Source organism: Pituophis catenifer, unplaced genomic scaffold (assembly GCF_029215685.1).
Source record: "Pituophis catenifer annectens isolate HBS135680 unplaced genomic scaffold, rPitCat1.0.hap2 SCAF_3, whole genome shotgun sequence".
In the NCBI taxonomy this organism is placed as follows: domain Eukaryota; kingdom Metazoa; phylum Chordata; class Lepidosauria; order Squamata; family Colubridae; genus Pituophis; species Pituophis catenifer.
Window position 1 is genome coordinate 209095634 of NW_027256883.1, and position 14919 is coordinate 209110552.

At 46.8% G+C, this 14919-nt stretch overlaps 1 protein-coding gene across 6 annotated transcripts in view; it reads right to left on the reverse strand.

Moving 5' to 3' along the window:
• Positions 1-14919, reverse strand: part of KCNQ2 (potassium voltage-gated channel subfamily Q member 2) — a 132158-nt gene that overhangs the window by 46983 nt on the left and 70256 nt on the right. For 5 of the 6 annotated variants that reach the window (XM_070940144.1, XM_070940142.1, XM_070940140.1 and 2 more), the window contains exon 9: positions 4802-4831. The exons of the other annotated variant lie outside the window; for it this stretch is intronic. In XM_070940144.1, coding sequence (XP_070796245.1) covers positions 4802-4831 — 30 coding nt within the window. The remainder of the gene's footprint in view (positions 1-4801; positions 4832-14919) is intronic. 6 annotated transcript variants of the gene reach the window in all.

The window sequence follows — 14919 nt, forward strand, 5'->3', positions numbered from 1 at the left end:
ACAGACATTTCATTACCAGACTAGGTAACATCATCAGTGCTGCTTACCTAGACTGATAATGAAACATCTGCCAGAAAACCATCCAGCTCAGAGACCCCAAAGACCTCACAGTTCAACCCTGAGCTACTCATAATTTCTTCTATTGGCCTTAACTATAATTTCAATATAAAAGAGGCATAATACAATTACTGGTTAAAATTGAGCTTAACAGCCTTGCCAATAGGCAGTTCGATCTTTTGATGGCCATGTGTCATTGGTTCACTTCTAAATGCAGGTAGTCCTCAACTTACAACAGTTCATTTAGTGACCGTTCGAAGTTACAACAGCGCTGGAAAAAGTGACTTATGACTGTTTTTCACAGTTACAACCCTTGCAGTATGGTTACCTGATCAAAATTCAGACACTTGGCAAATGGATCACATTTATGACGGTTGCTGTGGCCCAAGGTCATGTGATCAACTTTTGCAGCCTTCTGACAAGCAAAGTCAATGGGGAAGCCAGATTCACTTAACAACCTGGCTACCAATTTATGAACTGCAGTGATTCACTTAACAACTGTGACAAGGTAAGTCATAAAGTGGGGTAAAATTCACTTAACAAATGTCTCACTTAACAACAGAAGCGTTGGGCTCAATTCTGGTCGTAAATCAAGGACTACCTGTATAGTAAGACAGACCTATTGTAATTGAACAAGACAACCTCCATTCTATTGTCTGGTTACAGGTGTCTTCAAACTTTGACAATTTAAGATCTGTGGACATCAACTCCCAGGATTCCTCAAGCAGCCATATTGGCTGAGGAATTCTGGGAGTTGAAGTCCACAAGTCTATAAGTTGCCAAGTTTGCAGACTCCTGGCCTGGAACATTTAACCCAGGGGTGAAATGCTACCGGTTCGGACCGGTTAAGCCGAACTGGTAGCGATGGTGGCACGTGGTTTGGAGAATTGGTAGCAGCGGCTCCACCCACCCGCCCGGACATCGTTACTTCCTGGTTTTAACCAGGAAATAACCTGTTTTTGACCTTTGGCGCATGCACAGAAGGCTTTGTGCATCTGCAGAGGGTCCAAGTGCGCAAGTGATGCATGTGAGTGAAGCCAGCGCGCACGCACGGAGCGTGCACTTCCGAACCGATAGGGAAGGTAAGTAGATTTCACCCCTGATTTAACCTCAGGTTTTTTTTACACATGGCAACCTTAAGGATTCCCAGCCAACATGCTGGGAGTTGAACTCCACACATCTGAAGCTTTCCAGATTTTTTTTTTAAAAAAAGCACTGATTCAACCCAGGGACAATATCTTAAAAAGGACATCTGGTCAAAAGCCACAATGACGTCACAATGACATCTTCCCTATTATGGCATCTTCACACCAATTATACTAAAAGCCTGATTTGCATTATTTTATGTCCGGAGTCATACGGCTTTCCCTGCTGCTTTCAAATACAATCATTTTGGTTGAGATAATATGCTGATGTTTCTCAGAGGCCAGGCAGTAAATTCTGGTTTACTGTTGTATAAGCATGCTGGCTGGGGAATTCAGGGAGGTGAAGTCCACCATATATATCTCAAAGCTGCTGAAGTTGAGAAACATTGCACTAGCGTCCTGAATTTAGCTGTCAAACCTCAGCTCCATTTTTAGCCCAGCTTAGCATTCATACAAACCAATATATCAGAAAGTATAGTTTGATGAGTTTTCTATTTCAGGAACATAGCGTGTAGCGGGGGCAGGGAGAGTGCTCAAAAGCTATTTAGCTCCATTTGGTTTTGAACAGGGGTTTCGAACTCAAGGCCTATGGGCCACATCCAGCCTGCAGGATGCTTAGATCTGGCTCTCGGAGCCACTCTGGAAACAGCAAAGGACCAGCCTGTGGTACTTCTGCCAGCGAAAACGGAGTTCAGAAGGGCTGTGCATGGTCCTCCCGAGCTCCGTTTTCACTGGCACAGGGCTGCAGGCCATGCCCCCCCCCCCAAGGTCAAACATAGACAGTGTGTGTGCATGTTCTTGTAGGTGCAGATGGCTCAGCAGTTAAAGATGCTGAGCTTATCTGCTGGAAAGCTGACAGCCTGGGTTCGAGACCCGAGCACTGAGCGACGGGGTGAATTCCCGTTCCTTGCTCCAGCTCCTTGTCCACCTAGCAGTTTTGAAAGCATGCAAAATGCAAGTAGATTAATAGGTACCATTTCAGTGGGAAGGTAACAGCATTCCTTGCGCCTCGGCATATATACGGGAAATCTAGATCGATGGCTTAGAACAATTAATCAGTGGAACAACTTGCCTCCAGAAGTTGTAAATGCTCCAACGCTGGAAGTTTTTAAGAAGAGATTAGATAACCATTTGTCTGAAATGGTGTAGGGTTTCCTGCCTAAGCAGGGGGTTGGACTAGAAGACCTCCAAGGTCCCTTCCAACTCTGTTATTCTATTCTATTCTACTAGTGTGCAAGTCCTACATTCAGTTAAAAGGTCTCCACTCACAAATACTACGCTTCCTGACCTCTTAACAAGTAATTGCAAACAAATAATTATATCATTTGCATAATATATGACAGATCCCTGTCTCATTCCATCCCTCAGATGGGATGTGGAATTACTGTTTTCTTCTCAATAAATATATAGCACAGAGAGAGAGAGAGACAACTGGAGTGGATGGAGCAAGTGTACAACTGTAATGGCATGTGGGAAGGACCTTGGAAAACAGGAGGAAAGCTGCAGCTAGGTCAATGGTGGATAAGAAGCAGCTGAGCCTGCAGAGGCAATGGGGACATGGAAATATATCATAAGAAACCCTCCCTAGTTTCTTGGGCAGTACAGGTGGGGGGGAGGTACATTTAGAGTTGCAAAATTCTGTTAATGCAACTTCGCAGTATAGTAGAGCTATACTGGCTAATACCTCTGAGTGATCTGGGCATATCACAAGGCTGACCCGCTCAGTACAAAGTGGTTTAATATGCTAAGAGTGCATCCCATCAGACATTTAACCTAGTTACTTAATTAACTACTTTTCTAAGTGTTCTAAATACATTTCAACTGCCCAGTCAAACTCTTGAATGCCACAGAAGAATTAACAGGTTAAAAATAACTAAACTTTGGTGGGGTCCTTGGTATTCTCTGAACTTGATTCTTTTGTCACAGAAATTTTATTACCCAACTAGGTAACATCATCAGTGCTAGAAGGGAGTGGGGTTTGCTTACTGCTTATATACAAGTGGCTTGTCTTTGTTGGTGTGAGTGCTCCTGATAGTTCCTCTATTAGACTGACAGGACACTTGTACGTAAACAGAAAACAAATCCCACTCCCTTCTAGCACTGATGTTGTTACCTAGTTGGGTAATGAAATGTCTGCATGAAAACCACCAGCTCAGAGACCATCAAGGATCCCACAGTTCAACCCTAAACTACAAATATTCCCTTCTGTTGGTATTAAATTTAGGGCGCTGGCCACACAATTAACATCTAGTTAAGCCAGGGTGGGCTTCAAAAATTTTAGCAAGGAGTTCTCTGCCCGGTTGCTGGGTGGGCGTGGCCATGGTGGGTATGGCCTAGTCAGCCTCCTGCACCATGGCAAGGGAGGGGGACTTTTTGTCCTCCCCGGGCTCCGGAGGCTTTCCTCGAGCCTCCGGGAGCACGAAAACGGCCTCCCCAGACTCCGGAGGCCCTCTGGAGGCCAGAAACGGGCTCGTTTCCGGCCTTCCTGAACTTCCGGTGGGCCCATTTTTCGCCCTCCCCAAGCCTCCACGCACACCCTGCACTTACCTGGATCCAAAACGGGCCGCGTGGGGACTCTTGGGAGGGGCGGAGTGGGCGGGGCCAGGAGTGGGATTTGGGGGTTCTCCGAACTGCACAGAATCTTAGCTAGAGGTTCTCCCGAACCCCTGTGAACCCCCAGCAGCCGACTCCTGAGTTAAGCATGTTGATGTAACGACAGTGAGTACACAGAGGAAGGAAACAAAAAATCATGGATGGTGGTGGGAATAAAAAGGAAACGTGCAGTGGGGTAGAAAAGCCATCAGCTGAGAAAATATGGGAGACAATGAAGAGGGTTGTAGGAAGCACAGTTGTCTAAAGCAGGGGTCTCCAAAGTTGGCAACTTTAATACTTGCGGACTTCAACTCCCAGAATTCCTCATGCTGGCTGGGGAACTCTGAGAGTTGAAGTCCACAAGTCTTAAAATTGCCAAGTTTGGAGACCCCTGCTCTAGACTGAAAATAATTTGGTTGCTAACGGAGCAACCACAATATCTGGTTGCAATATCTGTGTTTACATTGTGCCAGTACCAGGCTAAATGGTGAAAATCAAGCATTCTTCTAATTTAGGGGAAAAAAAACAGTGACCAGGAATAGCTGAATAAATTCAAGATAATTCAAATATTTGCTGGGTTAAGCCAACTGAATTTCACCACGGTACTCACCTGCTGTCTTCTACAGTAGTTTGAAAATATCTTTGCTTCATCTGTGGGTCAGAGGATGAGGTCAAAAAAATCAAGATGGCTTCCACAATGGCGTGATTGAAGCTTCCATCTTGATTTTTTTTTTAACCATACCCTTCAGATACTTCTGCAGTCACAATGCCCAGCATAATTTGATATACATGTAAAAAGAATACACAATCCTTGGTTTGATGGTCTACACGAGGTGATTTTTGCCTTATTTTGTAGAGAAGGTTTGTCATTTAGGGAATCCCGTTTTTGCACGCAATACAGAAAAGGGGAGTGCGTTTCATTCCAAAACAGACTGGAAAAACAACGACAACGACAACGAGAGCCACAACGTGACACACACAAACACCCATTCACATGCACTGCATACCTGGAGGGACCATAGGTTTGTGGCTGTGAGCTTTCAAGTATTTTCAAAGAAGGAGAAGAAAAAAGGGGAGGAGGGGAAAAGAATAAAGAATATTTTGAAATGAAATAGGAGGGACGGTGGGAAAACAGAACAAGGAAAATTAGCATAGAGGCCAAGTCGATCCCATTGAGTAGGCAAACTTCACACATGAATCAGTCGGTGAGTGTCAACGTGCCTTAAAGATTTGACAGACAGGTTATAAATATTTTGAATAAATTGATCAGCCATGACAAGTGCAAATTTGTGGCTCCAAACACTGAACCATAAATGATCACTTCTTCAGAGTCATAATTTAGAACCCAACTCAAAGAGTATTAAAATGTGTTACTGGATATACTAGAGGTGACGTGATAGCTGTGTTCCAATATTTGAGGGGATGTCACAAAAAAGAAGGGGTCAACCTATTCTCCAAAGCACCTGAAGGCAGGACAAGAAACAAGAGAGGGAAACTAATCAAGGAGAGAAGCAACCTAGAACTAAGGAGAAACTTCCTGACAGTGAAAACAATTGATCCATGGAACAGCTTGCCACCAGAGGTTATGGGTGCTCCAACACTGGAGGTTTTTAAGAAGGAAGTGGACAGCCACTTGTCTGATACAGGGTTTTCTGTTTGGGCACGAGGTTGGACTAGAAGACTTCCTTCTAACTCTGTTATTCTGTTGTGTAAATAGTCCACGACTTACAACCATGATTGGGACCAGAATTTCTGTCCCTAAGCAAAACAATAGCAATAGCACTTGGATGTATATACCACTTCATAGTACTTTAACAGCCCTCTCTAAGCGGCTTACAGAGTCAGCATGTTGCTACCCCAACAATCTGGGTCCTCATTTTACCCACCTCGGAAGGATGGAAGGCTGAGTCGACCTTGAGCTAGTCAGGATCGAACTCCTGGAGTAAGCAGTGAATCAGCCTGCAGTTCTGCATTGTAATCACTCCGCCACCACTGCTCTTCCAAAAATGGGGTGTTAAATAAGTCATGCCCAATTTTATGACTGTTTGCCATGGTTATTCAGAGAATAAGGTTTTTTATTTATTTATTAATTTTCTATTGTTTGCATTTATTAGTGCTTAATAAACATCATGTTATCTGGGTATTTGATCTGTTTAACAATACAGAATTACATTCTTAATCTCCACCCCTTTTTTTCCAACCACTGGTAAAATAAATTCCATGTTTGATAATATTCTGTGTCTTCTTTCTGTTTAATTTTCAATGTAGGTCTATCCATTTCTGCACAATCTAGTATCTTCCTAATTATCTCTTCATCTCGCGGTGTTTCTTCAGTTTTCCAATATTGTGCGAATATAATCCTCGCTGAAGGTTCAAGCTTTTTAAACACCTACTATATATATTGGGGAATGCCCTAGCCCAAGGGTGGGCAAATGTGGCCCTTTTACAACCTGTGGACTTCAACTCCCAGAATTCCTGAGATAGCTATCTCAGGAATTCTAGGAGTTGAAGTCCACAGGTTGTAAAAGGGCCACATTTGCCCACCCCTGCCCTCGCCAGGGGTGGGTTCTACTTACCTTTACCACCAGTTCGCAACGGGATCGAGCACACGTACTTGCTTTGCGCGCGCACGCACCAAGCTTCTGCGCATGCACAGATCGCCTATGACGACACAGATCGCCTATGATGGGCGGAGCCTCCCGCTGGTTTTACTATCGGTTCTTGCGAACCAGTCCGAACCGGGGGCAACCCACCACTGGCCCTAACCCTCAATGTCCTATTCAGTTTTCCGTAAAAATGGTTTTTTTCCCCAGTATCTTCCACCTGCTCTTTTCATATCTATCTGTCAGTGAGACAGGGCTAAACATAGCTAGTTATTTTATTCCAGGAATAAGCCATGGAAAATAGATGAGGCCTAGTTACTCTATGAGAGGGTGTGCAGAATTTACACTCATGACTTCAAATCCACCACACCTTGTCCTCCCCGAGAAGACTTGATGTTCTCATTCCACCCACAATCTATATAACTGGTGACAAATACATTCTCACTTTCCTTGCTCTTTTATTCAGATAAATCTACCACGTCAGGCTGACCTCTTTTGGCCTCCGAGTCCCGCTAACTCCCACCTCAAATCAGTCACAAAATCCATGCTGGATGGCTGACACGTCTCTACACTCATCTCAAGATTTTAGAAACCTCTGACAACAGGACCGTAAAAATACAAGCCGAGCAAACCAACCTTCAATTATTCAAGGTGGAAATCCAACCATGTCTCCTAAGCAAAAGATTGCTTACCTATGTTGAAGGCAGGACAAGAAGCAATGGATGGAAACTAATCACGGAGAGAAGCAACTTGGAACTAAGGAGAAATTTCTTTAGGAGGTTAGGAGCAGGAGGTTAGACTAGACGACCTTCAAGGTCCCTTCCAACTCTGTTATTTTGTGGTTGTTTTTTTCTATCTATCTATCTATCTATCTATCTATCTATCTATCTATCTATCTATTTATTTATTTATTTATTTATTTATTTATTTATTTATTTATTTATTTATTTATTGGTTCAATTTATATGCCGCCCTTCTCCGGAGACTCAGGGCGGCTTACAATGCGTTAAGCAATAGCCTTCATACTTTTGTATATACCTGCTTAGTAGGGCTTTCGCCCCCTCCCAAGCGGTGTTCTTTTTTTTATACAAAGTCAGCTTATTGCCCCCACAAACCGGGTCCTCATTTTACCTACCTCGGAAGGATGGAAGGCTGAGTCAACCTTGAGCCTGGTGAGATTTGAACTCGCAGTAATTGCAGGCAGCTGGCAGCTAAGTGCTACATAACAGCACTTTAGTCCGCTGCTCCACCAAGGCTCTTCCTTTCCTGATAAGTCACAACAAACTAAGCCACTGACCCACATCGTGGCTGGGTTTGTTTCATGCATTAAATCAATTTTTTTTTAAAAAAGTCACATTATGAAGGTGAAGGTTCGTTCTCTGAGATTGTGGGTTGGTTTCCGAATGTTTTATTACCAGGCTAGATAACATCTTCAGCAGTTTATGGGATGTCAGTGTTTTTCTATTTATAAGGGCTTCAGATGTGGGTGTGTCAAGTGTTGTGATAGGTCAGCTGTGAGCAGGGGTGGGATTCAGCCGGTTCAGAACAGTTCAGGCAAACCGGATGCTAATTTTACATCCAGTTCGCCAAACCGGTCATTGCAAGGACTGGCTGGCCCCGCCCACCCCACCCTGCCCCTCCCAGGAGTCTCCACACAGCCGTGGAGGTTCTGGGAGGGTGAAAAACGGGCCTCCCAGAAATTCCAGAAGTCTGGAAATGGGCCCGTTTCTGGCCTCCGGACGGCCTCCAGAGCCCGGAGGAGACCGTTTTCACCCTCCCAAGGCTTGAGGACAGCCTCCGGAGCTTGGGGAGGGCAAAATGCCCCCCTGCCCGCCATGGTGCAGGAGGCCAAGTAGGCCACGCCCACCCAGCAACCGGACAGAGAACCAGTTGCTAAAATGTTTGAATCCCACCCCTGGCTGTGAGTCATCATTGATGGGTCTTGTGATAAGGAGATTGCATCAGGTGGGGGGGGTCATTGGGAAGTGAACTGCTGGTGGGGGGGTTGCGTGGGTTGGTTGAGGGTCGGTGCTACCCTCTGGTTGGCTTTGCGGTTGATTTGGATTCTGTGGGGTTCATAGGCTGGTTGTAGGCCAATGTGTCTGTTGATGGAATTGCTTGTGGTGTGCCAGGTTTCGATGAATGCATGAGCGTAGCGGGTGGCAGTGTGGCCGATGAATTTTGTGTTGCTCCCATCAAACTGGTGCTGTTTGGTGTCACTATATGATTTAATCTGCAAGAGCCGGCCAATTTATCAACACTAATCACTAACAGGTGAACATGTCTGCAGGTTAGAAACTGGTATGCTATAGTATGGTTTAGGTAGAACTCAAATCAATCCTGAAAATGAACCAACTATCAAGACAGAATAACTGTCTTGAACTGCAGAACTTGTTAGATAGGGTCCAATGTTCAAGTCTGACAAGATCCTTCTGGATCTTGAGCCTATCTTCCAAAGTGTTAGCAATTTTCCCCAACTTGGTGTCACCTGCAAATTTGATGAGTTCCCCTTCTAACCCCTTATGTAGATGAAGATGAAGCCCACGGACCTTCTGCCGATCTCCAGGCTGAAGGGTAGACAGGATGATAGCAAGAAATATAAAGGTTGAGAAGACTTCATGATTTCTTTATTAGCCTCTCTGGACTAGAGCTGGCGGTCTCCAAATTTGGCAACCTTATTGTCAGGTTTCGAGGTCGTCTCAAATAAATTGCATTTCAAACAGTCTTTGAAGGAAAACTCCTATTTATTAAGCATGACATTCTAAAATCCGACTCCATCGAAGCCAACACTGACTTCCAGACCCAAAACCCTCCCTTTCCGTTTCCCACTCCCCTGCACTCATTGGCCATCTTCCATGTCATTCTACCCCTAATCTACCACTCCAGATCAAAGGAATTTCCCCCCTCCCATCTCCTAGGGCCATGATGGCGAACCTATGGCACGGTTGCCACAGGTGGCACGCGGAGCCATATTGGTGGGCACGCAAGTGTTGCCCTAGCTCAGCTCCAGTGCGCACCAGCCAACTGATTTTCAGGCCTTCCAGTCCCACCGGAAGTCGGGAAACTGGCTGTATCCGGCCTCCAGAAGGCCTCCGGGGAGATGGGGAAGGCTGTTTTTGCCCTCCCCAGGCTCCTAGAAAGCCTCTGGAGCCTGGGGAGGGGGAAAAACGGGCCTACTGGGCCCACCATGCCATCGCGTGCCAAACGCAGGGGGAAGTGTTGGGGGGGGGTCATGTCCGCATGCACGGGAGGGCGGGGCGCATTGAATTATGGATGTGGGCACCCACACCTGCGATCCCCCACGTGACCCCCACTTTTGGCACGCGACGGCAAAAAGGTTAGCCATCACTGTCCTAGGGGATATTATCTCCAGGGAAAATAAGTAGGTGAAAAGTCAAACGTCCCTTTCCAGACGCCTCCACTTCTCCTTCTTATGTCAGCACTCGAGTAAATGCAGCTTGAAGTGCTGACATCTATGCTGGCTGAGGAATTCTGGGAGTTGAAGTCCACAAGCCTTCAAATTGCCAAGTTTGGAAACCCCTGTATTAGAGGAAGCATCGGTTGAGTATTAGATTTTCTCCCATCCAAGACTTCACAGCTGATGCTGGATGAGGACTTCCATATCTCCAGAGGTGGTATTCAGCCAGTTCGTACAGATTTGGGTAAAGCGGTAGCAGAGATCGCGGGTGCTGCCCTGGCACTTTGCAATCCTATTTAGCCACATTTTTGAGGCCGGGCGCATACACGGAAGGCGCACACGCAAGCAAAGCACATGCGCGGAAGGGCGGGCGCATGTGCAGAAGGCGCACACAGGTGAAACAAGAGTGCACGCATGCAACGAACCAGTGGTAGAAATAAGTGAACTCAACCGCTGCATATCTCCCATTCAAACTGAAGTGGAGGAAGATACCATCACGGTATCATTGATCCCTGCCTCTGAACCAGTGTATGTGTCAACTTGCAAAGCTTTTAAGTTGCCATGAGCAGGAGGGAGGGAGAACTGATAGAGCTGATTGATTTCCCTAACTGAAGCTACATTCCATACATGCTTTCTTACCGCAATCAGTAAGAGGGTGCTGGATTTCACAGCCAGCCAAAAGTGGTTAATTGGAGAATGTGATTTATGACATGGCCAGGGAGGAGGGGAGAAACAGGGTCATAGGGGAACGTAAATCTATGTGGGATTAGTTCTAACTGCATCCGAATATTGCCGAAATGGTGCTCCTAATAAATGACTGTATTTCTTTTGAAGTTTGGCTCATGGCTCATGAATTAATTAGGGCATCTTTTGGAAACTTCACAGTATGATCTCTTCCAGAGGGTTCCCCAGAGGGCAGAAGACCACCCCTTCACTACATTTGCTGAAGTGTAATATGAGGGTTCAGTCAGGAACCTTCTGTTTTAACTGCCGCAGTGGAAAAAAGATGTTGAGATTCTAGAAAGAGTGCAGAGAAGGGCAACAAAGGTGATTAGGGGACTGGAGGCTAAGACATAGGAAGAATGGTTGCAGGAACTGGGCCTGGCTAATCTAGTGAAAAGAAGGACATGGGGTGGGAAATGATAGCAGCGTTTCAATATCTGATGGCCTGCCACGAAGTGGGGGGGGGGGTTTCGACCTATTCTCCAAAGCATCTGAAGGCAGGACAAGAAGCAACAGATGGAAACTGATCAAAGAGAGAAGCAACCTAGATGTCAGCATTCTGATGCTGCCATAAAAAGACGAGGCTTGACTTTTCACCTACTTATTTTCTCTGTAGATAATATCCCCTAGGAGATGGGATGGGCTGAGGTCAGAAGCTGGGGAGACTGACTTGGAAGATGGCCAATGAGAAGATGAGAATTGGGGAACGGAAAGGGAAGGGTTTGGGGGTCAGAGGGTTAGTATCGGCTACGACGAAGTCAGGGTTAGATCTGTCATACTCAATAAATGGAATATTTCAGCAAAGATTAATTGTTTGGGAGTGCAATTTATTTGAGATGACATCGAAACCTGACACTAGAACTAAGAAAATGTATTCTCACAGTTAGAGCAGTTAACCAGTAGAAGTGCTTGACTCCAGCAGTTGTGGGTGCTCCAACACTGGAAGTTTTTAAGAAGAGATTGGACAACCATTTGTTCAGAATGGTATAGTTCAGTGATGGTTAACCTTTTCAGCACCAAGTACCAAAACACCGCCAAAGCACCAGAACCCGGAAGAGAGCAGCTGGCTGGTGTACATGCACGCTGGACCAGCTGTCCGGCACACATGCGCATGACAGAACCTGGAAGAGCAGTGGCAACGGTGCACATGCCCACAGAGAGGGCTCTGCAAGCCATGCCATCATGGGTATAGGTCCGTGATGGCAAACCTATGGCACGTGTGCCACAGGTGGCACACGGAGCCATATCGGTGGGCACACAAGCTCAGCTCCATTTTCGGCCCTTCTGGGCCCACCGGAAGTAGGGAAACAGGCTGTTTCTGGCCTTCGGAGGGCCTGGGGTGGGAAGGCCCATTTTTCGCTTTCCCCAGGCTCCTAGAAAGGCTCTGGAGCCTGGGGAGAGTGAAAAACAGGCCTTCCGGTCCCACCAGAAGACAGCAAACGGGCCGTTTCCGGACTCCGGAGGGCCTCCAGCGGGGTGGGAAAGGACGTTTTCACCCACCCCAGGCTCCTAGAAAGCCTCTGGAGCCTGGGGAGGGCGAAAAATGGATCTACCAGGCCCACTGTGCCATCATGTGCTAAAAGTGGAGGGAGCACGGGGGGGCGGGGTGCATAGAATTATGGGTGTGGGCACGTGTGCACACTCCCCCCGCTTTTGGCACGTGATGGCAAAAAGATTAGCCATCACTGGTACAGGTTCTCCTCAGGTGTAGGATTCAAATCCGGCGCTACTGGTTCGCTATGGGTAGCGCGCGGGTATGCTGCCGCCACTACTGGTTCGCTGCCTCCACTACCCACCGCGGCCACTACCGGGTCACCCAAACTGGGGCGAACCGGGAGCAATCCACCACTGCTTCTCCTGCCCGAGCAGGGGTTGGATTAGAAGACTTCCAAGGTTCCTCCCAATTCCATTATTCTGTTTATTCTATGCTGTTAGCTCTCTCTTACGAAACGGCTCAACCTCAACCCATAAAATTCACCACAAGAACAGGAGAATGAATTTAAGGCACTGCTAAGATACAGGAGCCATTTGCACTTTTCCAGTTGGCAGAAGGTAAATCGATTATTCCACATCACTTCACAGCTGCATCTGTGAGATTTTTTACCAAGCTAAGATGAACAGAGGAGCCAGACCGAGGAGGCTCAGGAGAAACGCAGCTGACAGCACAGGACACGCAGGCAGCCTATTCCTTGAGATGCTTTAATGAGTTGATATTTTTTATCCCACCTTTATTACGTGAGCAGTAATTGAAGGCGGTGAACATACATAACACTCCTTCCTCCTTCTGTTTTCCCCGCAACAACAATCCTTTGAGGTGGGTTGGACTGAGGGAGAGCGACTGGCCCAAAGTCACCCAGCTTTCACGCTTAAGGGGGGACTAGAACTCACCATCTTCTGGTGATTGAACCAGGGGGTTCTGACAGGTTCGGGATCCAGCAGGTTCTGACAGGTTCTGGAGAACCGGTAGCAGAAATGAGTAGTTTGGAGAACCGGTAGTGGAAATTTTGAGTAGTTCAGAGAACCGGCAAATACCACTTCTTGCTGGCCCCAAAGTGGGGTGAGAACAGAGATTTTGCAATATCCTTCCCCCAGGAGTGGGGTTAATTGGGATTTTGCAGTATCCTTCCCCTGGAGTAAGGTGGGAGTGAAGATTTTGCAGTATCCTTCCCCTGCCACATCCACCAAGCCACGCCTACCAAGATGCATCACGCCCACCAAGCCACACCCATAGAACCGGTAGTAAAAAAATTTGAATTTCACCACTGGATTGGACCAAAGTCACTCAGCTTGCTTTCATGCCTAAGGCGGGACTAGAACTCACTGTCCCCTGGTGATTGGTCCAAAACCACCCAGTTTTCACGCCTAAGATGGGACTAAAACTCACCATCTTCTGGTATTTGGACCAAAGTTACCCAGCTTGCTTTCATGCCTAAGGCGGGACTAGAACTCACCGTCTCCTGGTGATTGGTCCAAAGCCACCAGTTTTCACGCCTAAAATTGGACTAGAACTCACCATCTTCTGGTGATTGCCCAAAGTCTCCCAGCTCGCTTTCACACCTAAGGCAGAATTAAAACTCGCTGTCTTCTTGACACCAAGACAACTTTCACGCCTAAGTTGGAACTAGGTGAGTTCTAGTTCCGCCTTAAGTGTGAAAGCTGTCTGGGTGACAAGAAGACAACCGTCTCCTGGCTTCCAGCCTGGTGCCTTAATCACTAATCACTTAATCACATTTGTTGAGTTTTGCTCCATTTTATGACCATTCTTGCCCCAGTTGTTAAATGAATCACTGCAATAGTTAAGTTAGTAATACGGTTGTTGAGTGAATCAGGTTTTCCCATTGATTTTGTTTCTCAGAAGGTCACAAAAGGTGATCCCATGACCCCGGGACAGTGCAATGGTCATAAATATGAGTCAGTTGCCAAGCATCTGAATTTTGATCACTTGAACATGGGGATGCTGCAATGGTCGTAAGTGTGAGAAACGCTCATAAGTCACTCCTCTTGGTGCCGTAGTAATTTTGAACAGTCACTAAACGAACTGTTGTAAGTCGAGGACTACCTGTACCATTGATATTACTGCATTAAACGGAGTTGGGTTCAGCAGCTCCGTCTCCAGAATTCTAATTCTGAACCTACACAATGTGTTTTTTTCTTTAAATCAGGAAGTCACGCAGGGGTGGGCTTCAAAAATTTTAGCAAGGGGTTCTCTGCCCGGTTGCTGGGTGGGCGGGGCCATGGTGGGTGGGGCCTAATCGGCCTCCTGCACCAAGGCAGGGGTGCGTTTTTGCCCTCCCCGGGCTCCAGAGGCTTTCCTTGAGCCTCCGGGAGGGCGAAAATGGCCTCCCCAGGCTCCGGAGGCCCTCTGGAGGGCCTTTCCAAACTCCCGGTAGGCCTGTTTTTCACCCTCCCCAAGCCTCCATGCGCACCCTGCACTTGCCTGCATCCAAAATGGGCCGCGGCGGGACTCTTGGGGGGCGGGGCGGGCTGGGCCAGCCAGGAGTGGGATTTGGGGGTTCTCCGAACTGCACAGAATCTTATCTAGAGGTTTTCCCGAACCGCTGCGAACCCCCAGCAGCCCACCCCTGAAGTCGCTTCTCCAAAAATTGAACCAACCCCTGCAGTCATGTAGTGCATGATTTCATCACGATGAATTCCTTTTTTCTCTTTTTTTTTTTTAATAAAAAAAAGAGGATTTTTCTCTTTAGTGATTAAAGGTAATTAGCCCGAGAGTCGTTCTGCAAAGACAGCTTTGCTCTCTTCAAATACCAGGGCTAGAAACTTTAAAAAGATGCCCAGTTTCCTTGGTTAGAGCACACAGAGGCAGATTATAACCGCATATATTACGGAGATTTTATTTACCTTAATCGCGCGGCTCCTTAAC